Consider the following 27133-nt stretch of genomic DNA (forward strand, 5'->3'; position numbering starts at 1 on the left):
AAGGAACAAAAATTTATTTTTAATAATTACTTTTAAGTGGTCCAAGTTTCAGATACTTTATAGTGAATTTGCTTCAGAATGATAACTAGTAATATAGTACTTAATTAAATTTACTTACTGGCTTTTGAATTACATGTTTATTTCTCACTTAAAGGTTAATATTTTAAACCCTCTTAAAGAATTAGTACTATATAAAAATGTTAAGCAGAATTCTGTCTTGAACATTTCTCTTTGAATACTTCTAATCTTTATTTTTGTTTAATCAGGCACAAAATAAATTCATTGTCCACTGTGTATTTCCAAGCAATCATTTGAGCCCTGCAATTTTAAACACTATAAGTCATAATCATTGTGTCGGTTTAGTTATCATAACAATATTCTTCCAATATTTATATTTTTATTTATTTTTGACTAACTACAAAACACAGACTCAGGAAAAGTCTTACACATTTTAAGAGAGTTGTCACTGAACCATCAGGAAACAGAAAGCCGCCCTGTCGGTACTTCACGCTCGCTTCCATCCGGCTATGTCCGTCCCCACTCCTGGTCTCTTAAGACATTGCGCTTGATTTTCCCCGTGATGGTCTTCGGGAGCTGTTCAACAAACTCCACCTAATCACCAAAACATATGAGACACTGGATTCCACTGGACTTGTCCCAGCTGTCTGTACAAGGCCTGTGCTTTGAATTTGCGAGTATATTAGGCCCAAGAGCACTCTGGTAGCTGAATCGGGTAGTGTCTTTAGGAACAATTTGCCACCATATTCCCCCTCATATGGAATGGGACTGATTTAGTCCTATGAGGCTTCTTGCTAGTTACTCAATATTGCAGAGTTAATTAAAACTTCTGGTTTGTCAAGCATTTGTAATGTCCTAGTATAAAATATTTTAAAGCAAAACTCCTAGAGCATTGGTTCTCAACCTTGGCTGCACATTAGAATCACCTGGGAATCTTTTTAAATTCCTGATTTCTGGGCCTCATCCTCCGGAAATTCTGTTTCTTTGTTACTAATGTTGTGGTGTCACCCCATAACAAAGAAACAGAATTTCCGGAGGATGAGGCCCAGAAATCAGGATTTTTAAAAAGAGTCCCAGGTGATTCTAATGTGCAGCCAAGGTTGAGAACCTCTGTCCTAGGCAGGGGTCCTCAAACAATGGCCCTCGGGCCACATGCAAATACAAATATTGTATTTGTTCCAGTTTTGATTTTTTTACTTCAAAATAAGATATGTGCAGTGTGCATAGGAATTTGTTCATAGTTTTTTTTAAAACTATAGTCCAGTCCTCCAACGGTCTGAGGGACAGTGAACTGGCCCCTGTTTAAAAAGTTTGAGGACCCCTGGTCCTAGAGCTTAACAAAATGAAATGCATATCTTCTGTATATGAGGAGAAAAAGGGGACATATATAATCCTTTCAACAATAAAGATTTTAAAAAGTTAAAATTAAAAAGCTAATAAGATCTATATACCTACTAGCTTAGACCCTTGTTTGGTCACATACACTTAACTTATACTTGCCTTCCTTGGATATTTGTACGGTGCGGTTATTTTTTTCACATGCTCTTGAAGTTCAAGAGTTAATTTCTCTGGGTCAGATGATTTGAAGGGCACAGATAAGACAACAAAAGCTTTCACTACCTGCAGGAGGAGAATGAATTGATATCACTAAGTCTGTTTTCAGACACATCAAGAGTTGGGAACCAATCAGGACACAGGCACTCTTGGTTCGCTAGCAGCAGCTGAGTGAGGAGTGCAGAGAAGCCAGATTCCCCTGAGTCTGAATAGCCTGGGCACAGCGAGGCTGGAGGTGTAACCCAGGGGAACGGTCTGTGAGCGTGAGCCAGGGGTTCAGTAAAGCTGAAGGTTTCTTACTTTCATGTCACACATGTATTTGCATGGCAGTCTCACAGATGCCCTCTCACTCCATCAAACCTGCACCGCTAGGAGCATGAGTGGGATAAATGGAGGCTCTGGAGAATGTGGTGTGAAAGGGGCTTGGGAGGGTGAAGGGATGGTGTTCACTGGGAGATGGAATCCCAGGGAAGACTGAGCTACCTTTGAAAGGTCTTGCTTGCCTGCTATTTTTCGCTTCTCTTTGAATACTATTTAAGATCCACCAGTTAGGTAATTCTGAGGGTTAGCAAGTATAGTTTAAATTATTAATTCACACATTGACTCTAATTCGTGTTTACTTTTGAAGTTCAGCTGAAATCAGTTATGTTGAGAGGATGAGAAGATGGTGGCAGGAGAACAATATTTTGGAGAAAGGAACTCACTGAGTGTGGAAGTGGTACAGGGTGTGTGGGTGTGGGACCCAGGGCACTGCGAGGGCACTGCTATGTGAGGGCAGAGAAAGAGCTGTGGGAGGACACTGACAGGCAAAGTGATTTTGAAATGTTGCCCTACTGAGTGCAGGAAACGTCTGTGAGGAAGGGCATCTCCCTTCCATCCCACGCGCTTCCTCCTAGAGCTGAGCCACTGCAGTCACCCCCCAAGTTTCCTGTCATCGGGTCCTAGGGCGGCTTTTGGAGCTTGTTTGGCAACCTGGCCAGCATCTCCTGTTTGCTTTGTTTCTGTGAGAAAATACATTCTGAGGCCATGACAATGTGCATACAGGAGAACCTGCAGCCCTTGCTTGTGCAGTATCTGTGGCCCCCTTTTTGGTAACAGTGCCCTGACTTTCCTGAGGAGGGTTACCCTAACCTCTGGGGGCGTTGACTCAACTCCTGCCTCCACTGACCAGCATCTGATCCAGGTCTAGCCAGTCCGCATCACCATCCGGACCACTTTGGTTAGAGATGTGATCTAAGACAGGCACATGGACCCTGGGAATTGCTTGGGACTTGGCTGGGAAGCCGTCCCCTTCCCTGACGTGGTGAAGCTGTGCATATCTGGCTGCTGTTGAGTAGAAAGGCGCCCCCCTCCCCAAATGGAGGCACCCTGAAGAGCAGCAGAGCCAGTAAATGGAGAGGCTAGATTTTGCCAACTGCATGTGAACCACTGGGTGTGGCTGTACCTGTAGGCCTCACTTGTGGTCAGCCAATAAATTCCTTTTTTTTTTTTTTAAGTCAGTTTGAGTTGAATTTTTGTCACTTGCCACCAAAAGAATCCTAATACATCCCCTTTGGGACACAATTCACGTGGGATGTGGATGCCAGTGTATGTTTTTGCCACATGTGTGCCTCATAAGAGAATTACATGCTACTCTTGATTCACTCTTTAGAGCGGCCAAATGGACAGAACTTGGAAGAATGAAGCTGCTGCTTTCATTAGCGGCATTCACGCTACCTCTCCCCTGATGGGGTCGGGACTGCTGACCACGGCCGACTCCACAACTGCTGGGTGCTCAATCAGCGCGCTCTCCACTTCGAAGGGCCCGATGCGGTACCTGGAGGAAGAGAAGGCAGGTACAGCCTGCACCACCGAGTCAAAGGCTCCCCTGATGAGGGCCTACGCTCTGGCTGTGGCAAAGGTACCAACCCGGAGGATATGATGACGTCATCAGCTCTGCCAACAAACCAGAAGTACCCGTCGCTGTCCATCATGCCTCTGTCTCCAGTGACATAAAAATTCCCTCTTATCGTGGCAGCGGTTTTCCCTGGATTGTCCTAGGAATCAAAGATGACCTGGGGGTTAATTTGGTCTGAACCGAAAAAGGGGCCTGGCGCCCATGAAGTGACTAATACACTGCACATCCTACTTCTAAAAGAAGCGAATTTTTAAGAAGGTAGTGTATAGTATAGAACACAGAAGGCCCGAGAGTATAACAAGTAAATCTCTCACCGCTAGGGCCCTCGCCCCCCTCCCCCGCAGCCACCGCAGCGGTTTCTAGCCCCGCACTTTAATATTCACAAACTCCGAGGAGGCAGAAACTATTCCCCCTTCACAGCTGAGTAGACTTGGAGGCTGGGACTTGCCCCAGGTTCCGTGCCAACACGGTGGTAAGCCTGGGCCCCAGTCTGTCTGCATCCCCAGCCAGCGCTTCTGTTCAAGCAGAGCAGCTCTCACTCCTACCACGTATTCTGAGAAGAAAGAGAAGGGCCGGGTTGGCTTCAGCGCCAGGGCAATGTCTCCTTCCTGGCCAGTTGGCAGGATGTTGCCATTTTCATCTATAATCTAGAATGAAAGAAGCAGTTTAGGTTCTTTAAGTTTTTTTTCTTCACAAAGTGAAAATGGGTTAGGAATCGTTATATAATGGTTAGCGGAAAACGACAGGAAACATTATTTATTGAACCAATCGGTGTCACCCACCTGGACATCATAGGGCAGGACTCCCTTCCCCATCGAGCCCGGTTTAATTTCCTGTCCTTTCAGATTGGCACAAATGATGCCCTGTAGGGAACGCATTTTATATAAATAGGCAAAGATTCATTTTCAGCAGCTGTTTATATTACAACAGTGCAACCGGGACTCGGTTTTTACCAGCTCTCCCATATGCAAGCACCAGCTCTCCCATATGCAAGCACCAGCTCTCCCATATGCAAGCACCAGCTCTCCCATATGCAAACACCAGCTCTCCCAGTATGCAAGCACCAGCTCTCCCACATGCAAGCACCAGCTCTCCCATATGCAAACACCAGCTCTCCCATATGCAAGCACCAGCTCTCCCATATGCAAGCACCAGCTCTCCCATATGCAAGCACCAGCTCTCCCATATGCAAGCACCAGCTCTCCCATATGCAAACACCAGCTCTCCCAGTATGCAAGCACCAGCTCTCCCACATGCAAGCACCAGCTCTCCCATATGCAAACACCAGCTCTCCCATATGCAAGCACCAGCTCTCCCATATGCAAGCACCAGCTCTCCCATATGCAAGCACCAGCTCTCCCATATGCAAACACCAGCTCTCCCAGTATGCAAGCACCAGCTCTCCCACATGCAAGCACCAGCTCTCCCATATGCAAGCACCAGCTCTCCCACATGCAAGCACCAGCTCTCCCAGTATGCAAGCACCAGCTCTCCCATATGCAAGCACCAGCTCTCCCATATGCAAGCACCAGCTCTCCCATATGCAAGCACCAGCTCTCCCATATGCAAACACCAGCTCTCCCAGTATGCAAGCACCAGCTCTCCCACATGCAAACACCAGCTCTCCCATATGCAAACACCAGCTCTCCCATATGCAAGCACCAGCTCTCCCATATGCAAGCACCAGCTCTCCCATATGCAAGCACCAGCTCTCCCATATGCAAACACCAGCTCTCCCAGTATGCAAGCACCAGCTCTCCCACATGCAAGCACCAGCTCTCCCATATGCAAACACCAGCTCTCCCATATGCAAGCACCAGCTCTCCCATATGCAAGCACCAGCTCTCCCATATGCAAACACCAGCTCTCCCATATGCAAGCACCAGCTCTCCCATATGCAAGCACCAGCTCTCCCATATGCAAACACCAGCTCTCCCAGTATGCAAGCACCAGCTCTCCCACATGCAAGCACCAGCTCTCCCATATGCAAACACCAGCTCTCCCATATGCAAGCACCAGCTCTCCCATATGCAAGCACCAGCTCTCCCATATGCAAGCACCAGCTCTCCCACATGCAAGCACCAGCTCTCCCATATGCAAACACCAGCTCTCCCATATGCAAACACCAGCTCTCCCAGTATGCAAGCACCAGCTCTCCCATATGCAAACACCAGCTCTCCCATATGCAAGCACCAGCTCTCCCAGTATGCAAGTACCAGCTCTCCCATATGCAAGCACCAGCTCTCCCAGTATGCAAGTACCAGCTCTCCCATATGCAAGCACCAGCTCTCCCATATGCAAGCACCAGCTCTCCCATATGCAAGTACCAGCTCTCCCATATGCAAGCACCAGCTCTCCCATATGCAAGCACCAGCTCTCCCAGTATGCAAGCTCATATTCTAAAGTACTTTAGACTGGTGGTTCTCAAACTTGAGTGTTTGTCAGAATCACCTGGGGTTTGTTGAAACACAGGTTCTGGGCCCGTCCCAGAGTTTCTAACTCAGTGGGTCTGGGGAGGGGGATTCTGAGAATTTGTGTTTCTACCAAATTCCCACATGCCGCTGGCACTGCAGGTTGGAGGCCCACAGGTGCGACCACTCCTTTAGGCTGAGGTACCTGACAGGCACCTTGGATGGACTCCTCCCTGGGCTCAGTGTGATGAGAAGATGAGTTGCGGAGCCCTGGCGGTAGCTCACTTGGAGAGCATCCTCCCGATACGCCAAGGCTGTGGGTTTGATCCCCGGTCAGGGCACATACAAGAATCAACCAATGAACGCACAACTAAATGCAACGACAGGTCCATGTTTCCCTCTCTCAAAATCAATCAATAAATAACAACTGAAAGATCAGACGGAGGCCTAAAACCAGGACTACAGGCTTTATTAGAGGAGAAGCACCTGCCGGGCTGCCTCACAAGGGGAGGATAGCAACACGTGCAGGGTGGGCAGCCTTTTGAGGGGCAGAATGGGAAGGGGTTGGGGGCTTAGTGTACTCGGCGCACACTGATTGGTGGTTTACTGTATTGTCCATATAGGACAAGGGCTTAGGGTATTTGGCAGGTGTGGATTGGTGGTCCAATGTATAGTCCATATAAGGTACCTGGTTAGTCACTCAGGTATTTCTGGGCTGCAGGTTACGTCATACCCCGCCCACCAGTTGGGGGAAGGGAGGATCTATCAATAACAACAATAATAATAAAGAAAGATGAGCTGCACAGTTCTGAACCTCTGCAACCCCTCGCGCTCTGAAACTTCTGAGTGGGAGGAGACAGGAAGCCTATAAGGGACCATCACAGTTCCCCTCACCAGCCCTGACCGGGTAATTCAGAAGTTTTGGTAACTACTGGCAGGGGAAGGAGCGCCCTGAGAACTTCAAGCATGACGGGGACACTCCAGGGGCGCAGCTGCGCCCCCTGCACTCACCACTTCCGTCTGTCCGTAGCCCTCGTGCAGGTCCAGCCCCGTCTGCCTCTTCCACTGCTCCCGCACCTCTGCGTTGAGGGGCTCCCCTCCCGTCAAGCAGTGTCGCAGCTTCAGGAATTTGTACCTTCAGGGACAAAGAGCTGCGTGAGGTGGGGGTGGGGGTGGGGGCGCTGAGTGGCTTTCATCACAAGGTAACTAGGATGTCCGAGCCACAAGCAAACAGGCTGGGGAGCACGCCTCCCGAGGGGTGACTGGAGGAGCTTTTGCTGAGCTCCACGCTATTCCAGGCAGTTTCCTGGCAGGGCATGCACCTTAGCGGGCGAGGAAGGAGGAGCGACGCAGGAGGAAGTGCTGATGCTGCCGGTCCCCCTGGCTGTGAGCCTTACAAGTGACGGAGGACAGCTAGCAGTGGCTGCGCGCTGGCTGGCCGAAGGGCTTTAGGAGCATCTCCGACCCCGAGCCCCTTTCACAGGGGAGGAAACTGAGGCTGAGCGGAGGGCGGGAGCTTCCCACGGCCTCGCCGGGAGGGCGGGGCGGCTGCTCTCCGTGAGACACTGGCGGGCGCCTCCCAGCTGCTGGCCCGCGGCCTCACCACAGCCAGAGGGGCTCTCCGTCCTCTGTGGGGGGCGGTAGGGAGCGCGTCAGGGCCACCGTGGGCCTGAGGGCGCACTGTTCGGAAGTGGCGCCGCCGCGCCTTTTTACTGTGGAGCTGGAGCTTCTAACCGCAGGACCCGTGGGATCCGGAGCAGCCGTGCTCTGACCCGGGAGGATCCCACGGCCGAGGCTGTGCAGCCGCGAGTGGCCTCCCCACGGCCCCGAGCAGCGGCAGTGGCTCCGGAAACGGGACCGGGACCGAGGCTGCATCTGAGGCCACACTGGAGCTGATGCTGACTGCCCCGTTCGGCCTCTCACAGCCTCTCGCCTCTGGCGCCCACACCTCGGGGAGCGGAGGCCGGGCGAGCCTGCGCCACTTAAATCGTTTCTCTCCTCCGGACGTTGGAACTCCACTGGGCGTTCAGGTGATTTGGCCAAATTGAGTAGAATCTTCGAATCACAAGACTTCACGGGCTTCTCGTGCAGGCGGCATGAATGTAGTGAGGGCTGTTTCTTGGGGGTGGGAGGTGTGGGAGGTCTGGAACTGTAGGACTGGGTGTCCCTGGGAAATGGGCAATGGCTCCTAGAGGCTAACCCTGTTATTCTTAAACTGGGGGGCATTTTGTCCCTCCCCCTTCCCCGAGGTTTTACCAGGGGTGGGACACGTCCGGCCCGCGGGCCGTGGAGGCTTTAGAAATCCCTTGGTCTTGGCCCCGCCGAGGCGTTAGGGGTGCGTTATTAAATGAACTACACACAGCAGCTTGTCTTTAAGCTGATACTTTTGCGTGGCCTGTGAACGATGCTATAAACATCCACATGGCCCCTGGCAGAGACAAGCCCCCCCGCCGCGTTAGGCACTATTTGGAGACCCCTTTCATGGCCACGCTGGCGGAGTGGGAGTCTGCTGGCACCCAGTCGGTGGAGGCCAGGAATGCTGCTCAGCCTCCACACGCACAGGACGCCTGCGGAGAGGCGGTCTTGCTCCCATTATAGCTTTGCTTGTAGCTCAGACTCCTGCCCACGTACCTCTTAAGGTCTTTCTGCACGAGCATCCGGTACACAGTGGGCGCGCAGCACAAGGTGGTGATGGGGTAAGTGGTGAGCGTCTGGACAAGAGACACAGGTGTCAGACACGGCTAATTAAAGGCCTCGCCCAGAGCCGACGTCTACAGCCCCCAATTCTCTGTGTCCGTCTCATAGGAATAACAAAGCAAATGTTTATTAGTTCTCACTAGTGACTGTACATCTGTTGGGAATTTTCAATTATTGGAAGGAATATGTATATGTTACAGTAATAGACATGCACAATCAAATTCAACAAAAAGTGAGCTGTTGAATTTGAGAACCACCCCAAACTGGTTTATTCTACTTTGAGGCCACAAATGACCTCTTGCGGAGGAACTTGGAAGTGCTGACCCCCGGACAGCACCGACCTGGACCTGTAAGCGAACCTTCCAGCACTGCTTCTAGGAAGGACTGCAGCCCTGTTGCGTGGGTGGGTGAAATGCATGAGCAAGGCGTCTTTCAGGCCTTTGATTAGCTGTTTCAGACTTGCAGGGCTCCTTATGCCTCGAGCTCCTTAAATCAAAGGCATCTCAAACCTGCAGAAATACTAATGTTTTGAGGTCCTCTTTCTAGACAGGGCCCACTCTGTCCCAGGATCGACAGTCTGTCCGCATTGGACGTAAGCGTCTGAGAGCACGCCCGCCAGATGGGTGTCTAGGCCACTGGGTGTCATGGACCAAGTATGACTCTCACTGTAAGCAAGCATTTCTACTGTGTTGCCTGCATCCTGGATTCCAGCTGTTCTCAGGAAGTGGAGTGTCTCTGACTAAGAATAGTGTAAATCCACAAACGCTTTCATAGCACTTAAAATGCACACATTGTACAGTGGGGCCTTGACTTAAGAGTGTCCTGACTAACGAGTTTTTTGAGATACCAGCTGTCTCTCGGCAGATTTTTTGCATTGAGTTGACAGAGTAATTTGAGTTAACGAGCTCCTTAATGAGTTCCTTAACGAGCTCAGTCTCAGAACGAATTAAACTCGTAAGTCAAGGCCCCACTGTATTTGTAAAATAAGAATGTTCTTTTTTTTTTTTTTTTTTTTTTAGAGAGAGAGTGGAAGGGAGGGTGAGAGACAGAGAAACATCAATATGAGAGAGACACATGGATTGGTTGCCTCCTGCACGCACCCTGACTGGGGCTAGGATCTAGCCTGCACCCGAGGTAGGTGCCCTTGACCGGAACTGAACCCAGGACCCTTCAGTCCAAGGGCTGATGCTCTAATCACAGAGTAAACAGGCTAGGGCAAGAATGTCCTTATTTTAATATTTTATGTAATATTATGTTAAATATGATTAATTGCATAACATATTAATATATCAATTAATAATATTAACAATTAATACATTGTTAATAGATCTTACATAATATTACATTAAGCATGATATATTAAAGGTGCCTTTAAACAAAAAATTTTAAGTATAAAATATTTAATATTTTATAAAAATATATTTATTTTAGCCCTGGCAAGTGTGGCTCAGTTGATTGGAGCGTCGTCCCATGTCCCAAAGGTTCATGGGTTTGATTCCGGGTTAGGGCACATGTATCTCAGTGCTTTTTTAATCTATGGATTTCTTTTAAAGTTTTAGTTTTCGGGTTTGATCCCCAGTAGGGGTGTGCTTGGGAGGCAACCAATCAATGTTTCTCACATCAATGTTTCTCTCTCTCCTCCCTTCTTCTCTCTCTAAAGTGAATAAAAACATATTAGGTGAGGATTATACACACACACACACACACACACACACATTTTACAAATGCAGGTTTGAAACTGCAGAGTTAACTTGTCTACCGCAGGACGCTTTGTCCACCTGCTGTGAGATTCCAGTTCTACGTTCCCGAAATTCCTGTTAAGATGGCAAGCCATCTCGTCAGGCCACCTAGCGAAACAGCAGGGTGAGGAGAGCCCGCCTGCCCACACAGGTGTGGTGTTCATTTAATGATATGTATTTCGTTAAACCTAGTTGGTGTTTCATGGTGAAGAATAATTGGCCTGAATCCCATTTTTCTAAAGGTTAAAGGCGGGGCCTCTGCTCTGCAACCTGGCTGCTCGGAGGGGCTGCTGGCCCCAGGCCACGGGGTCCTGAGTTAGCAGGGTCTCTCCTGGGGAGCAACAGGGGCTGCTCTGACAGAAGCAACCCCGCCCAGCCTCCTCCACATAGGGCTCTGGATTTGTCAGTCATGGTCTTCGTTTCACTAATCAGAAGCCACAGATTTGTTTAGACTTGAGACTTTTAATTTGTTATCTAGAGTCAGATTCTTCAGCAGCCACGGATGTAGCGACAATAGCAAATCCTGAACAATTTGAAGCACAAGAGTGGGTTTTATGCCTAAGTGTGTGGTGGGTGTTCCCTCTCCACTCTGGTGAAATACATTCAAAAGCCCCCAAGAGTCTGTCTTACAAAAGAGTGACTGCCCGGCCAGTGTGGCGCAGTGGGTTGGAGCACCAAGCGTGGCAAGTTCGATTTCCAGTCAGGATACTTACCCAGGTTGCAGGTTTAATTTTGATCTCTGGTCAGGGCATGTGCGGGAGGCAACTGATCCATGTTTCTCTCCACACTCCCCTCTCTTCTGGGGATTCATTTCTCTCTCTCTCTCTTTTTGAGGGAAGACAAAGGAGAGCTGTAGCTAGAAGTTACGACTTACATCTAGGAAGGTGTCAGTGTCAAACTGGGCCATCTGGTGCACAAAGACACAGGCTCCCTGCAGCCAGGGAGAGAACACGCTGCCAATGGCGGCCTTGATCCAGCCAGTGTCGGACATGTTCCATATGGTATCCGAGGACTCCAGGTCCAGCCAGTACCTAAATGACACAGGGAAGCAACAAGACCGAACAGAACAGCCAGGGAAGCAAACAGCCTGGTGCCTTTGAGGACTGGCAGGAACCTCAATGACTGCAAAGAAGGGTCAAAAGAAGCCCCAAAGAAGATGATGCTTCTACCTCCCACTTCTGTTAGAAGACTGCTCCGAATCCTAGGTGGTCTGAGAGTGGAGTGGGAGGCAGGGCTTGGCATCGTTTCCTGAGTTTGTCCACTGATGCAACAAATATTTACTGAGCAAACACTATATGCCAGGCACTCTGCTACGAGCAGTGAGCAAGACTGGCCAGATCTCTGCTCTTGTTTTAGGGGCGAGACGGTGAATAAGCACAAGATGAGTTAGTGTGCAAACAGAGATGTGCTGTGAGGAAAATGAAGGGGGTGGGGGACCGTGTGGGGACACCTAGGAAGGCCTTTCTGGACGCGTCAATGTACCTGGCGGAGAGGAGGAGCCAGACGGAGTCTCCCGTGGGGACTGAGCCGGGCGGGTTCCTGAGCTCCTGCCTGACGAGCGGCCGCTCACGGAGCTCAGGTTGGCAGGGGCCCCGAGAGCCGTTTTGTACATGTGACATGGAGGTATCCACGCAAGCAGGGGTGTCAGCGAGGCCGTTAGAGACGCGAGTCAACAGCCCAGGGCTGGCTGGCAGAGACAGCGGTTCCTCCTACCTTCCACAGAGAGTGTACCCGATGCCCAGGCTGCTGTGGGAGTGCTGGGCCATCTTGGGCGAGCCCGAGGTCCCGCTGGTGAAGTAGATGGCCGCCGGATCCCGGCTGCCCGTCTCCACACGGCTGTGCTCTGCGGAAGCGCATCTGTAAGGCATGGGCCAGATGTGGCTGACGACAGCGACCGGCTCAGCTCTGGCGCCCTTTTGCTCCCACTTATGCCCTCTTGGTCCCGAACACAGTTAATAGGCAGAACCCTATCCAAAGCCTCCCGAGAGGCTTCCTCAGGCACCCAAGGGGGGCTATGCAGACCAGTGCTGAGGGTAACAGCTACCTCTCTCTAAGCTCCACTGCCCCGTAGGCCAAAGGCATGGCCAAGGTCACTTTCAATTAAAAAAAAAAAAAAAAAGAGCGAGATGCCAGCTGGCCTGGCTCAGTGGCTGACCTATAAACCAGGAGGTCACGGTTCAATTCCCAGTCAGGGCACATGCCCGGGTTGCAGGCTTGATCCCCAGTAGGGGGCGTGCAGAAGGCAGTTGATCCATGATTCTCTCTCATCATTGATGTTTCTATCTCTCTTTCTCTCTCCCTTCCTCTCTGAAATCAATAAAAATATTTTTTAAAAGAGATGTGTACTTTATTTAAACATTTTTTTCTCAGTGTGTTTTTTTTAAAAAATATATTTTATTGATTTTTTACAGAGAGGAAGGGAGAGAGATAGAGAGTTAGAAACATCGATGAGAGAGAAACATGGATCAGCTGCCTCCTGCACATCTCCCACTGGGGATGTGCCCGCAACCCAGGTACATGCCCTTGACCGGAATCGAACCTGGGACCTTTCAGTCCGCAGGCTGACGCTCTATCTACTGAGCCAAACCGGTTTCGGCATCTCAGTGTGTTTTTAATCTATGAATTTTTTTACGTTTTGAATCTATAAATTGTTATTAGCATTTCAGGAGTTTTTACGATTTAAAGGAAGATCTTTGGTATTAGAATAAAAGTTTTTAATAGTTTTTATTTAATATCTTCAATAGCGCTGACAGACACAGTTAATTGCTTACCAGAGAGATCCCATCCTCCTTGCATTGGTGAAACTGATTGTGTCAGGGCTGTGGCAGCCATGTGCTTCCGTGGGGCCTGGGGGTCGGGAGGGGCGGGGCTGAGTCTGGTTAGCCTAAGCAGAACATGGTGTAGGGATGGGCGCAAGACGCAGTCCGGGCCAGAGAGACTCAGGCTTTAGGGGAACTGTTTCCTTGATCTAGAAAGAGCCAGGAGGAAGGGCTGCTGGCCCCACCCCCACCCCGTCTTGTTCTCTGGCCTTAGGGTCTGGGACGACCCAGCCATGCTGGGGTCCCCCGGGGTTGGCAGACACCCAGGTGGCCTGGTGGGAAGACGAGTGAACTGGACCCTTGTCAATCATCAAACCACTCAGCCCGCTCTCCCCACAGCCCCACCATGTGAGAAGGCGGTGTTGTTCACGCGCTTTGCTTGCTCTCCCATTGCTAAGCCAAGAGCACTCTGAGCCGCTGTCTGGTGGCTGGTCTGCAGCCCCGCGCAGGCCTCTGGCCGGTCCTCCCTGCAGGCGGGGCTGGCCCAGGCCCAGGCCTCGCTCGCGGCTTCAGTTCACCTTCACTGGGGGGAGCAGGCATCACTGAGAATGTTCAGAGGTGCCGCTGAGAGAGAGGCCGCGGGGCAGTGCCTGGCCCATCGCCCAGCCCCGCGGGTGCCCACTGCCCATGGAGCCTGCACGGATGCCAGCCCAGTGTCCTGAGCAGAGGGGGTCGCTCTTTGACACTGAGTTTTGTTCCTCAGTCGATAACCGATAAAATGCCTCCAAGCCCGTGAGACTCTTGAATCGTAGTTTCAATTTCCTGGGCTGAAGGGAACAGGGCTGAGGACACCATTTTAATTCATCTTGACAAGCGAATAAGATGGCCATTGAGACCGCAAACAGTGAGGACTGACTATATGGCCACCTGCTATCTGTCCGATGTGGTTTCATAAAACATGAAAGTGGTTTTCTTGCTAACGTGCCTCTTCCCCCAAAAAGTAAGAAACAGAACAAAACACAACCTCATCCACTGCGTTGGTGCCTTTCAGTCTCTGTGGAAAGAAGGGGCTCAGACGGGTGCAGCGCGCACGGCGGCCGGCCCTGTGAACACAACGCCTCCTGTTCCGGATGCTTCTCAAGCCGCTTAAAGACGCTTGGAGAGAAGGCTTTTCATTCTTTTTCACTAAAAGAAGCGCTATGACAGCCTGTGAGTGACAGGCGATTTTCCAGCAGGACTCGAAGGTGTGCCTCCCTTTCTCAGAGGCTTGAGTCATAGCCTTCCAGGTCCTTCAGAACCGATTAAATGCCGACGACGTCCAGAGTTGCACCTTTATCTCCTTGGGTCGACTCACATCTCCACTTGCTGGGTATCTGGATGGTCACAGGCCATCTCAGCCTGCCCCACTCTACACTCTCTCTCTCCCGATGGGAGCCACCCTGCAGTCACCCACGTTAACCAGCAGGTCAGCTGGGCGCCTGCCTTCATCCTCCAGGTCCAACCAACCTCCAGGTCCTGCGGGGCTTTTGTGCCTCCTCCCTCCGTCCCACTCACCAGACTCAGACGCTCCTCGTCTGCCCCCACTGAGGCGCTAGGATGGTCTCTCTGACTCCCATTTGGTCCCCCGCAATTCCTCCTTCCACGCGGCTGCCGGAGAACGCCATCTAGACCAGGGCTGACCTGACACGTCCCTTCCAAAAACTCGTCAGCGGCCTCCCTTGTTTGTAGGGTGAAGGTCAAGACTGAGCAGGTGAGGTCCTAGGAGGACCAGCCCCTGCCTCGCTGCGGGTCACGCTTCGTGCCCCAGCCACCATGCTCTGCACGCCCGGGGGCGTTTCCAGCGTCCACCCTGCTGTGCGGTTCCTCTGCTGGGAGCGGTTCCAGTCCCCAGGACAGAATCCAGGGATCCGGACCCGCAGCCAAGGGCCCTTGCTCCCAGGAGGGCAAAGGAGACACTCAGTCTGGCCCATAATTTGACATTTTCCACATCCTGTTGTGAATATCCTGACAGGTGTTCGGCTTCTGTCCCTGGGAGGCAGGAGGCGGGGAGCTCCTGCTCAGGAGATTGACCCCAATGACACGAAATTAGCCAGCTCGTGCTGGGTGTGGATTTCTGAACCGCTGGCCTGTCGGCAAGGCCGGCTGTCCATGCTGTGGCTCAGAGAAACAGTCTGTGGCCCCTTTGGAGCGTGACACGCCAAAGTCGTTCATTCCAGTGGGTATGCCCTTTGTCCTGGCAAACACCCCCAGTGTGAAGTTTCCCACGCTAACTTTGCTTGAGTTCAAAGACATTTTTCTTCCGTCAGCTTTGCGGCCCATTTAAGGTTCCCGGGGCCTAGCCGCACGCTGTAGGCTGTTGAAAACGGGGTCCCTGGCATGGGGGTGCGGGGTGCTAGGGCCTCTGTGCAGCCGGGGCTGCCTCAGAGGAAAACAGGAGAACTCCGAGCTGCATGTAGTCTGTGACTAGTCCTTTCACATGTTTCTTTTTTACACCCGTGCGGTGCACAGAAGCACACGGTCCTGATTTATAAACAGGTGCACACACGTGTGTCAGGGAGCGTGTTAGAGACACGTTCCCAAGGGGGTGTGCAGCCAGCCTCTGAAGCCGCGGCCAGGGCCTGTGCGCGAGGACCTCGATGCGAAGACGGCAGGAGGTGGCGATAACCACTGGCCCACGCCCCGCTCCTGCCCTGCATGAGCTTCGCCACTCGCCGCTTCCACACCCCGAGGGAGGCCCCGCCCCCTGCTTTCCAGAGAGACACAGGCTCAGCGATGTCACCTGACTAGCCACAGCGACAGCTTATACTAGTAAAACACACAACAGCATCCCTGGCATGGCTCTGGGGAGAGGATTTGGGGATTGGCCAATCGGACTTGGTTTATATTCACTAGTCGGATAAAACTTCATTCCCACAAAGGAAACTGCTGTTACTCAATGGGGTTTCATGCCCTTTCCTATAAATTTCTACAGAATGATTTTTTTCAACATGAGCCATCTAACAGCTGTTTGAAGGATCAGACCACCCATTAGCATTTCACGCCCCTTTTTTGAAGTTTAGGAACCACTTTCTCACATGAGCGATGCTGTCCTCAGCCCCTTGAGACGCTGTGCAGGGCATTGCCCCGTTTCACACGTGAAGGAGTGAAGGGATGTGACCGGTTCTGGTCATTCCTTCGGTAAACACTGTTCAAGTGCCAACTTAAGTGGGGGACGGGGGCAGAGTGACCAGCAGCAGCCTCTGCCCTCGCGGGCTCAGTTGCGGGCAGGAGTCGGCGAGCTGTGTTGGCAGAGGCCAGACGTAACGTCTCAGGCTTTGTGCACCTTAAGGTCCCTGTTGCATCTGCTCAACTTGGCTCTGGTAAGACGTGGACAGTGTGTAGACAATGCGTGTGTCTGTGTTCCAATAAAACTTTATTTACAAGAGCAGTTGTCCTGCCAGAATTGGCCCATGGTTCCTAATTTGCCCATCTCTGCGGTACAGGAGAAAACCAGTAAACCGGGAAAGTGATGGGGCACGATATTCAGGGAGCGTCGAGGGCTGTGAAGAGAACAGCACCCACGTTCGGGAGTGGCGTGGACTCCTGCCTAGATGGGCGCCAGGGACGGCTCATGGAGGGGAAGACATTCGAGCTGAAATCTGACAGGAAGGACTGGGAAGAGCATCCAGGCAGGAGAGGCAGCTGGGCAAAGGCCCTGAGGTAGGGCGTGGTTGAGGAATAAAAGGGAGGCCAGAGGCCTCAGGCAGGGAGAGTATGGGCAGTGTGGGCCGCGAGGGAGGCAAGGGCCACCCGTGCAGGGCACTCACCACAGGCCGAGGCGGGGCGCAGGGAAAGGACACAGAGCTGCACCCCTCCCTTTCGTCCTTAGGACCTTCCAGCAGGCGATTCTCTTCTGGGAAGGATCCCAGATCAACGCACAGTATTGCTGAGTCCTCGGAGCAAGGAGACTCCGAGAGCGGGGGGGCGGGGGAGGGGGTGTACTCACTGAAATAACTCCTGGAAGCTGAGCCACCCCGGCCGGCTGCGCGGAGACACCAGGAGCTTGGTCCTCAAGTCAGGACACTCGGACACGATGGACTCCACTGCTGGGGCCACCTCCTCACTGGCCACCAGGCCCTTGGCCTTGGAGGCCCGCAGCCGGTAGAGGATGTCCTTGGCGGTCAGCTGCGTGGTGCCCGGCATGAAGACAAGCCCTGGGAAGGAGAGGCCCCCACTGAGCGGGACTGTGGTCCCCTGGGTGAGACTGTGGCTGCCCTCCCAGGGGTCCCCGCAGGACCCTGGCCCTGGGGGTGGGGAATCCTAGAGCCCTGCTCAGAGGCCGGCAGGCCCTGGGCCTGGGGAGCTGTCCTTCGCCTTCCTGCCTTTGTGACCTGGAGCATGTTGCTGGGTCTCTCGGTGCCTTCCTTTCCTGATCGGTAAAATGGGGGAAGTAATGGTGTCTGGCATAAGGAGGCATCAAACAGTGCGCCATTTTCATGGGGCATTTTCACCGCGATCATGTCACACCTACATCGCGCTGGGGCTTCTAACACACTCTCACGGGCACTCTGAACCAGCGGTTCCCGAAGTGAGTTTTGCAAGATAATCCACAGGGGATGAGAAAAGAATTTAAAATTTAAAAAAATTATTGAAATATTAAAATTCTTTTTACCTCATTTTTGTACATATTTTAGAACATGCATGTTATATTACAGCATAAATAGCTGTATCCAGATTGGGGGGGGGGGTGCTGCGGAAGCCACCGCACACCAGCACTGTCAGGGGCGTGCACAGGGGCGCGGGAGGCCCCTGTGCCTTGAGCGCTAGCAGGGCTGATGCTAGGCGCCCATGGTTCTGTTGAGATCGCGGTGGCTCGAAGCAATCTCCCGACCTGATAGCCTCCCAGTAAATGTTTACTGGACCTTACTGACCTTTACTGACCTTTGAGACACTCTGTCTGCTACCTGTTTGCCGTGCTTTACTGACGGCAAGATGTGTGTCTAAAACTGAACAAAAGCAGACAAGGCCAGGACTCAGTGTGTCTCGCCTAGAGAGAGGTTTCCATCTGGCCCCCCAATGCCTTCTATTTTCATATTTTTGTCTAGCATTTTCATTTGTGCGTCGGCCCCTCCTGCAGATCCTGAACCCCGCCATGCAGGTCAGGGCAGTGTGTCCCAAATATTTTTATTGGTAAATTGCGTAGCCAGAAAAGCCTGGAGACCACTGTTCCACACAGCTGCGTGGGTCACAGTGGCTGCCAGTGGTGGCCTATGAGATGGGCTGGTGAGCGGCAGAGTTGGCCCTCATGCACTGCTCAGGCTGAGCTCACCCCACGCCTCACGCCAAGCTAGACTCTGGCCGGAGGCGGGCCCGCTCCTATGAGCGGAGAGAGGTGGAGGAGGAGGTGAAAGGCGGTGGAAAGGCGGTTTGTCCTGTCTGAAGTGAGTCAACGGGAAGGAAGCAGCGTGTGTGGGAAGAGCCACTCTCATTGACTGAGCACTTATTATGTGCTTGGTGTCTCACTTAAAATCAATCCCACTGACTACATGGCCACTGGCTGCGGGCCACACAGTCAGTCAGTGGCAGCACCAGGATTCGGAGGTTCGTATCTGAGACTCCCAAGACTTGTACCCAACCTAAGACTTATTTCCTGGTGAGTCCCTGAAGTCAGCTAAATAGGAGGAGGTAGAGTTGAATTCCTAAGAAGACTTTATTTAAAGAATATATTTTAAAAGTTCTTACATCTCATCTCCTCTTGAGAAAACAGGAAAATATGTGATGAAGAGGAAGTAAGAAAACACCTTAGAGCCCGGCTGGCATGGCTCAGCGGTTGAGCGTTGACCTATGAACCAGGAGGTCCCAGGTTCGATTCCTGGGCAGGGCACATGCCCGGGTTACAGGCTTGATCCCCAGTAGGGGGCGTGCAGGAGGCAGGGGATCAGTGATTCTCTCTCATCATTGATGTTTCTCTCTCTCTCTCCCTCTCCCTTCCTCTCTGATCAATAAAAAAATATATTTAAAAACCCAGAAAGCACCTTAGAGCAGCGGTCTCCAACCTTTTGAACCTCACGGACCACCGGTGGGTAACCGCTGCCTTAGAGGATCTCAGATTGTTCACTCAATACAAAAACATAAGATTATTTACTTTGCAAACCACTTGTTCTTATCAGCTCAGAAACTGTTAACACTCTCAGTGGCGTTGTGACGGTGACGGGTTCCATGGGGCAGAGAGGGAGTGCTGCTCTGGCTGATTGCAGACCGAACACCTATATAGCAACAGGAAAACACGTTGCCACAGGGTGTGTGCAAGCATCTCCATCTTCACGCAGAAGACGTAATAACTTTGTTAGAGGACCATCAGCTGCTCGCTTAACATTTAATGAACTGAATGTTTTTGGCTATTCAGTTTGTGGGTTGACTTTTAATCTTCACAATTCACAAATTGCATAAATCATGTTAAGTAATGCTAAATACATTTTTATGACAAATAAACCACCTTTAACTCCTCCAACCCACAACTGGTTTCACATTTGCAAGTTCCTTTTCACAGTGAACGTGGATTAATGTTATATATTGCTGTTTGATTTAACACGGGCAGTAAGAGCATTTTTTAAAACACCAACATGACGTCCTTATAATTTCTCTTGAATGGCATCCACCAAGTTGAAGCACTGTAATTTCAATTAGCAATGAACACATTTCCACGAAACCTTAGTCTCAGGTCAGTTATAATTTATTTGATCATCTTTATGTAGCTGTTTCTAAATTTTTCTATTTTTGACCCCATTGAAACAAACATCTGTGTGTTCTCTACAGAACTATATTCTTTCTTATTGTTCACTGATTTATAACATGTCGGCCATGTTCTAGAGCAGGAATTGGCAAGCTTTCTCTGTCTGGGGCTGGGTAGTAGATATTTTGGGCTTTGTGGCCATATGAAGAATCTCTGTCTCAATGAGCAATTCTGCTGCCGTAGAACGCAAAGGGCCACAGACACTGTGTAAATGAATGAGCATGGCTGCATTCCATTTAACCGTAAAACGTTATTTACAAAAATAGATGGCCAGCCTTAGCTGGTGTGACTCAATGGATAGAACGTCGGCCCTCAGAATGAAGGGTCCCTGGTTCTCTTCTGGTCAAGGGCTCATCAATGATTCTCTCTCATCATTGATGTTTCTATTTCTTTTTCCCTTCCTCTCTGAAATCAATAAAAATATATTTTAAAAAAACCCCAAGCCGAAACCGGTTTGGCTCAGTGGATAGAGCGTCGGCTTGCGGACTGAAAGGTCCCAGGTTCGGTTCCGGTCAGGGGCATGTACCTGGGTTGCGGGCACATCCCCAGTAGGAGATGTGCAGGAGGCAGCTGATCGATGTTTCTCTCTCATCGATGTTTCTAACTCTCTATCTCTCTCCCTTCCTCTCTGTAAAAAATCAATAAAATTAAAAAAAAACAAACCCCAAAAAACAAAAATAGATGGCGAACTCATAGGCCGTGGTTTGTGCTGACCTCTGTCCTAGAGGAGAAGGGAACCCTGTGGAGTTTGGGGTACAGTGTAAGTGACTCCTTGGGAGAAATGTGCCTTTGAGTACATTCGCCTTTTTGTCTGGAAAGAGGCAGAGGTTTTCCAGCTGTGTCCACGTCATATCTTCACAAGCCCTTGCCTTCTAGAATGCCTTCGCCTCCTTTTGTATTTTTGTATCAGGGGGAATTCAGATACCAGAGACCTAATTCCTGGGCCACCCGGGCAAACACTTCACAGTCCAGCCCTGGAAGAGGCGTCGGCACTCACACTGGCTTTGGGAGAGCTTTGTGTTTAATCTCAGGGGCATCACGTCCTAGCTGTGTGGCTTTGGGCAAACTTCTTAACCTCTCTGAACCTCAGTTTCCCCTCTTGCAAGACAACAATGTCATAATACCAAAGATAGTTCATTATTGTTATTATTAAGGCAGTTTATTGCTATTATTAAGGCAGTTTTATTATTATTATTACACCGTGGTTGCCCTTAGTTTCAGCTCCGGTGTTGCTGTCCTTGTAAGCATTGCTTCAGTCAGAACTAACTATTCAGAAAGACCTCACCTTCCAGTCTCGCTGCGTTCTGTCTGGTTTACAAAAGTTAAATATGGACACTGACCTGTTCGCATGCAAGCCACGTGGACCAGCCACCACTCCGGGACTCGGGGCAGAATGACCGCCACTCGGTCGCCTCTCGCGAGGCCGCAAGGCTGGGTGAGCACGTTGGCGGCCTTTCGGGACAGGGTGCCCAGCTCCCCGAAGCTCCACTTCACCTCGCCCCCTTTGCCGTTCACCCACCACAGGGCGGGGCTGGCCGGTCTCGCTCCTGTCTGGCCACAGGCACATGAGAGAGAGGAGAAGGGTTAGGACCGTCACCAGGTAGAGGGACATCCACTGCCATGCGCCCTCACACCTGTGCTGGGGGTCAGGGAGCAGCACCCCGCTTGTCTGTGGGGGACCCTCTCCTCCTGAATACAGTCTTGGTGCGTGCCCTTCCCTGGCCACTGGCTGGGCATGTGACCCCCTCAGGCCGACGAGTCCCTCTGGGACCATCAGCTCTGGGTGTGGTGCGTCCTCAGGGCGTCCTGGCTTCTGTCCTCATGGGACGGACACTCCAGCTTCCAGCCCAGTTTTCCAAGCTCCCCCCTAGCCCTGCAATAAAGCTGTTCCTGCTGATGTGAAACTCTGGTCCATCTAAATAACCCCCATGGGTGCCCCAAGCAAGTGGCCTCTGCGTATACCCTTAGGGCGGCGTAGGCTGCGAGGTGACAGAGGGGCTGAGGGTCATGCCGGGCAGAGGCGGCAGGTGACTGATTCTGGAGGAACCATCTCACCAAGGTAGAGTGAGTCCTGTGCTGCCAACTCTGCCTCATGCAGTGCCTCGGAGATCATCGCCCTCCCTCCCAGGAAGGCTCTTTACCTCCCCACCTGCCCTCTGGGGAGCCGACCGCAGCACCCCTTCTCCCGCAGCTCCCTTCTCCCGCAGACCCCTTCTCCCGCAGCCCCCCTTCTCCCGCAGCCCCCCTTCTCCCACAGCCCTCCTTCTCCCACAGCCCTCCTTCTCCCGCAGCCCCCTCTCTGTTCCCGCAGCCCCCTCTCTGTTCCCGCAGCCCCCCCTCTGTTCCCGCAGCCCCCCCTCTGTTCCCGCAGCCCCCTCTCTGTTCCCGCAGCCCCCTCTCTGTTCCCTCAGCCCCCTCTCTGTTCCCGCAGCCCCCCCTCTGTTCCCGCAGCCCCCCCTCTGTTCCCGCAGCCCCCCCTCTGTTCCCTCAGCCCCCCCCTCTGTTCCCGCAGCCCCCCCTCTGTTCCCGCAGCCCCCCCTCTGTTCCCTCAGCCCCCCCCTCTGTTCCCGCAGCCCCCTCTCTGTTCCCTCAGCCCCCCCTCTCTGTTCCCGCAGCCCCCCCTCTGTTCCCGCAGCCCCCCCTCTGTTCCCGCAGCCCCCCCTCTGTTCCCTCAGCCCCCCCCTCTGTTCCCGCAGCCCCCTCTCTGTTCCCTCAGCCCCCCCTCTCTGTTCCCGCAGCCCCCCCTCTGTTCCCGCAGCCCCCCCTCTGTTCCCTCAGCCCCCCCTCTGTTCCCTCAGCCCCCCCTCTGTTCCCTCAGCGCCCCCTCTGTTCCCTCAGCCCCCCCTCTGTTCCCTCAGCCCCCCCCTCTGTTCCCGCAGCCCCCCCTCTGTTCCCTCAGCCCCCCCTCTGTTCCCTCAGCCCCCCCTCTGTTCCCTCAGCCCCCCCTCTGTTCCCTCAGCCCCCCCTCTGTTCCCGCAGCCCCCCCTCTGTTCCCTCAGCCCCCTCTCTGTTCCCGCAGCCCCCCCTCTGTTCCCTCAGCCCCCCCCTCTGTTCCCTCAGCCCCCCCTCTGTTCCCTCAGCCCCCCCTCTGTTCCCTCAGCCCCCCCTCTCTGTTCCCTCAGCCCCACCTCTGTTCCCTCAGCCCCACCTCTGTTCCCTCAGCCCCCCCTCTGTTCCCGCAGCCCCCCCTCTGTTCCCTCAGCCCCCCCTCTGTTCCCGCAGCCCCACCTCTGTTCCCTCAGCCCCCCCTCTGTTCCCTCAGCCCCCCTCTGTTCCCTCAGCCCCCCCTCTGTTCCCGCAGCCCCCCCTCTGTTCCCGCAGCCCCCCCTCTGTTCCCTCAGCCCCCCCCTCTCTTCCCTCAGCCCCCTCTCTGTTCCCTCAGCCCCCCCTCTGTTCCATCAGCCCCCCCCTCTGTTCCCGCAGCCCCCCCTCTCTCTGTTCCCGCAGCCCCCTCTCTGTTCCCGCAGCCCCCTCTCTGTTCCCTCAGCCCCCCCTCTGTTCCATCAGCCCCCCCTCTGTTCCCGCAGCCCCCCCTCTCTGTTCCCTCAGCCCCCCCTCTGTTCCCGCAGCCCCCCCTCTGTTCCCGCAGCCCCCTCTCTGTTCCCGCAGCCCCCCCTCTGTTCCCGCAGCCCCCTCTCTGTTCCCGCAGCCCCCCCTCTGTTCCCGCAGCCCCCTCTCTGTTCCCGCAGCCCCCTCTCTGTTCCCGCAGCCCCCCCTCTGTTCCCGCAGCCCCCTCTCTGTTCCCGCAGCCCCCTCTCTGTTCCCGCAGCCCCCTCTCTGTTCCCGCAGCCCCCCCTCTGTTCCCGCAGCCCCCTCTCTGTTCCCGCAGCCCCCTCTCTGTTCCCGCAGCCCCCTCTCTGTTCCCGCAGCCCCCCCTCTGTTCCCGCAGCCCCCCCTCTGTTCCCGCAGCCCCCTCTCTGTTCCCGCAGCCCCCCCTCTGTTCCCGCAGCCCCCTCTCTGTTCCCGCAGCCCCCCCTCTGTTCCCGCAGCCCCCCCTCTGTTCCCTCAGCCCCCCCCTCTGTTCCCGCAGCCCCCTCTCTGTTCCCGCAGCCCCCCCTCTGTTCCCGCAGCCCCCTCTCTGTTCCCGCAGCCCCCCCTCTGTTCCCGCAGCCCCCCCTCTGTTCCCTCAGCCCCCCCCTCTGTTCCCGCAGCCCCCTCTCTGTTCCCGCAGCCCCCCCTCTGTTCCCGCAGCCCCCCCCCTCTGTTCCCGCAGCCCCCTCTCTGTTCCCGCAGCCCCCTCTCTGTTCCCGCAGCCCCCCCTCTGTTCCCGCAGCCCCCCCTCTGTTCCCGCAGCCCCCTCTCTGTTCCCGCAGCCCCCCCTCTGTTCCCGCAGCCCCCCCTCTGTTCCCGCAGCCCCCTCTCTGTTCCCTCAGCCCCCCCTCTCTGTTCCCGCAGCCCCCCCTCTGTTCCCTCAGCCCCCCCTCTCTGTTCCCTCAGCCCCCCCCTCTGTTCCCGCAGCCCCCTCTCTGTTCCCGCAGCCCCCCCTCTGTTCCCGCAGCCCCCTCTCTGTTCCCGCAGCCCCCTCTCTGTTCCCGCAGCCCCCCCTCTGTTCCCGCAGCCCCCCCTCTCTTCCCTCAGCCCCCCCTCTGTTCCCTCAGCCCCCTCTCTGTTCCCGCAGCCCCCTCTCTGTTCCCGCAGCCCCCCCTCTGTTCCCGCAGCCCCCCCTCTCTTCCCTCAGCCCCCCCTCTGTTCCCTCAGCCCCCTCTCTGTTCCCTCAGCCCCCCCCTCTGTTCCCGCAGCCCCCTCTCTGTTCCCGCAGCCCCCCCTCTGTTCCCGCAGCCCCCTCTCTGTTCCCGCAGCCCCCCCTCTGTTCCCGCAGCCCCCCCTCTGTTCCCTCAGCCCCCCCTCTCTCTGTTCCCGCAGCCCCCCCTCTCTTCCCTCAGCCCCCCCTCTGTTCCCGCAGCCCCCTCTCTGTTCCCTCAGCCCCCCCCTCTCTGTTCCCGCAGCCCCCCCTCTCTCTGTTCCCTCAGCCCCCCCCCTCTGTTCCCTCAGCCCCCTCTCTGTTCCCGCAGCCCCCCCTCTCTCTGTTCCCGCAGCCCCCCCTCTGTTCCCGCAGCCCCCTCTCTGTTCCCGCAGCCCCCCCTCTGTTCCCACAGCCCCCCCTCTGTTCCCACAGCCCCCCCTCTGTTCCCGCAGCCCCCTCTCTGTTCCCGCAGCCCCCCCTCTCTCTGTTCCCGCAGCCCCCCCTCTGTTCCCGCAGCCCCCCCTCTGTTCCCACAGCCCCCCCTCTGTTCCCGCAGCCCCCTCTCTGTTCCCGCAGCCCCCCCTCTCTCTGTTCCCGCAGCCCCCCCTCTGTTCCCGCAGCCCCCCCTCTGTTCCCGCAGCCCCCCCTCTGTTCCCTCAGCCCCCCCTCTGTTCCCTCAGCCCCCCCCTCTGTTCCCTCAGCCCCCCTCTGTTCCCGCAGCCCCCCCTCTGTCCCCGCAGCCCTGCGCTCCCTCCTGGTACCAAGGTGCTGCCTGTGTCACAGACGCGCTGGCCCTCCCTGCAGACGGAGCTCTGTGAGGTTGGGCTGGGTCAGGTACCTTTGGGATCGATGACCTTGGATAAGTTGCTTAACTTCTACAAGGTCATGTTCCTTATCTGCAACCTCCAGGGGTGATGGAATTGGATGAAATAATATAGGTCAGTATTCCCCAGCCTTTCGTCATCTGAGTATCCCTGGGTTTGCCAGGTCTGCCTGCACCTGTGCTGTTGTTCTTGCAGACTCACTTTTACTTGTACACGGTTCCTTAGAAAGGAAAGGGTGCTCTCCCCAGCAGAATGGGAATCAGTGCCACTTGCTAAAAAGAGTTTGCTGAACAGTAAGTGTATTGAAAACAAATGTGCCTTTAAACGTTATCTAGAGACTATCGACAGCTGCCTGCTCTCTCTGTACAGAGAGTGTAGCAAGCGAGGCGCTAAAGCACAAAGGACGGCCCCAGCGGTGTGGCTCAGTGGATGGGGTGTCAGCCTGCCGACCTAAGGGTCCGGGTGCCATTCCAGTCAAGGGCATGTACCTGGGTGGCAGGCTCCTCCCTGGCCGGGCCCTCGTCAGGGTGGTGCAGGAGGCGACCCATCGATGTGTTTCTCTCACATGGACGTTTCTCTGTCTCTCCCTCTCCCTTCTCCTCTCCCTAAAAATCAGTGGGAAACACCCTTGGGCGAGGATTAAACAAACAAACAAAAACCGCATAAGAGGCTGAAAGGAGACTGTGGGCCGCTGGGGAGGGGACTGAGCGTTAGTCAGCACCTGGGCACGGGCTCCCACAGCCGCCCGGGCAGCACCGGTGGCCCTGCCAGCTGGTGAGCACCCCCTCCCCTCCCCGAGTGCGCCCCGGGTGCCGGGAGGCAGGGCAGGGCTGCGGCTACACTGAGACGCTGTGGGATTTGCTCTTCTCAACCCGAGTCTCTCCTAATCCCTCCAGCGGAGACCAGTCCTCAGACCGGAGCTCAGCTGACTGGTAAGCGGGCGGGCAGCCGGAACAGGTGAGGGGAGCGGGGAGCTGCTGGTGGGGCCTGGAGGAAAACGAAGGAAAAGGGGGACGGAGCAGTCCAGGAGGCCGCGGAGAAAGGCAGCGTCGCTGAGCTCAGTCTCCCCTGGGAGAGCAGCGCTGTCTCCCCAGGAAACCCAGGGGAACCCAGGGGACCAGAGGCCCGAATTAAAGGGGCAAGTGGGCCCAGACCGACGGGAGGGTGCCAGCACCCACGAAACCACCATCTCGTACCTGTTCCTTCTGGGACCACTGGTCCAGCACATCCCCAGCAAAGTTAAAGCTCTTGGGCAATGGCCTCTCGCCGCGGTTTATGGCTTCAAAGTCAGCAAGGGCCAGGGGCGCCAGGAGCCGGGGATCCGCGTGCAGGCGCCGGACCGGCGGGGCGAGCCAGAGGCGTCCGAGCAGCCAGCAGCCAGCAGTGATCCGCATGGTGCCCGGAGGAACTGTGGCTGCACAGGGGGCAGTACCACCACCTGTGGGGAGGCGGGGGGGGGGCGGGGGGGGGGCGGGGGGGAGTGTCAGCCTCTCCCTACGCTCCTGGTGAAACTGCGAAGTGGACTGTGGGCCCCTGGGAGGGTGCACACCCAGAACCCCTCCTCTTCAGAGCAGCAGGAGCCAGCCACCACCAGCCCCCCTCCTGCTGCCAGCCCCCCACCTGCTGCTAGCCCCCCACCTGCTGCCAGCCTCCCCCACCGCCAGCCCCCCACCTGCTGCCAGCCCCCCCACCAGCCCCCACCTGCTGCCAGCCTCCCCACCGCCAGCTCCCCACCTGCTGCCAGCCCCCCACTGCCAGCCCCCCACCTGCTGCCAGCC

At 54.5% G+C, this 27133-nt stretch overlaps 1 protein-coding gene across 1 annotated transcript; it reads right to left on the minus strand.

Moving 5' to 3' along the window:
* LOC308518605 (acyl-coenzyme A synthetase ACSM4, mitochondrial-like) lies at nucleotides 1-26749 on the minus strand (the record flags this gene model as incomplete). The annotated part of the gene is made up of 13 exons (XM_081090316.1): nucleotides 1-612; nucleotides 1519-1638; nucleotides 3289-3388; nucleotides 3481-3608; nucleotides 4015-4116; nucleotides 4252-4332; nucleotides 6892-7015; nucleotides 8512-8591; nucleotides 11191-11347; nucleotides 12030-12173; nucleotides 17061-17268; nucleotides 21188-21398; nucleotides 26552-26749. The coding sequence occupies 13 exons, from the start codon at nucleotides 26747-26749 to the stop codon at nucleotides 526-528; spliced, it is 1740 nt and encodes a 579-aa protein (XP_080946442.1). The 3' UTR covers nucleotides 1-525.
* Nucleotides 26750-27133: the final 384 nt, after the last annotated feature.

This window comes from Myotis nattereri (genome assembly GCF_964212035.1).
Source record: "Myotis nattereri genome assembly, chromosome: 4".
In the NCBI taxonomy this organism is placed as follows: Eukaryota; Metazoa; Chordata; class Mammalia; order Chiroptera; family Vespertilionidae; genus Myotis; species Myotis nattereri.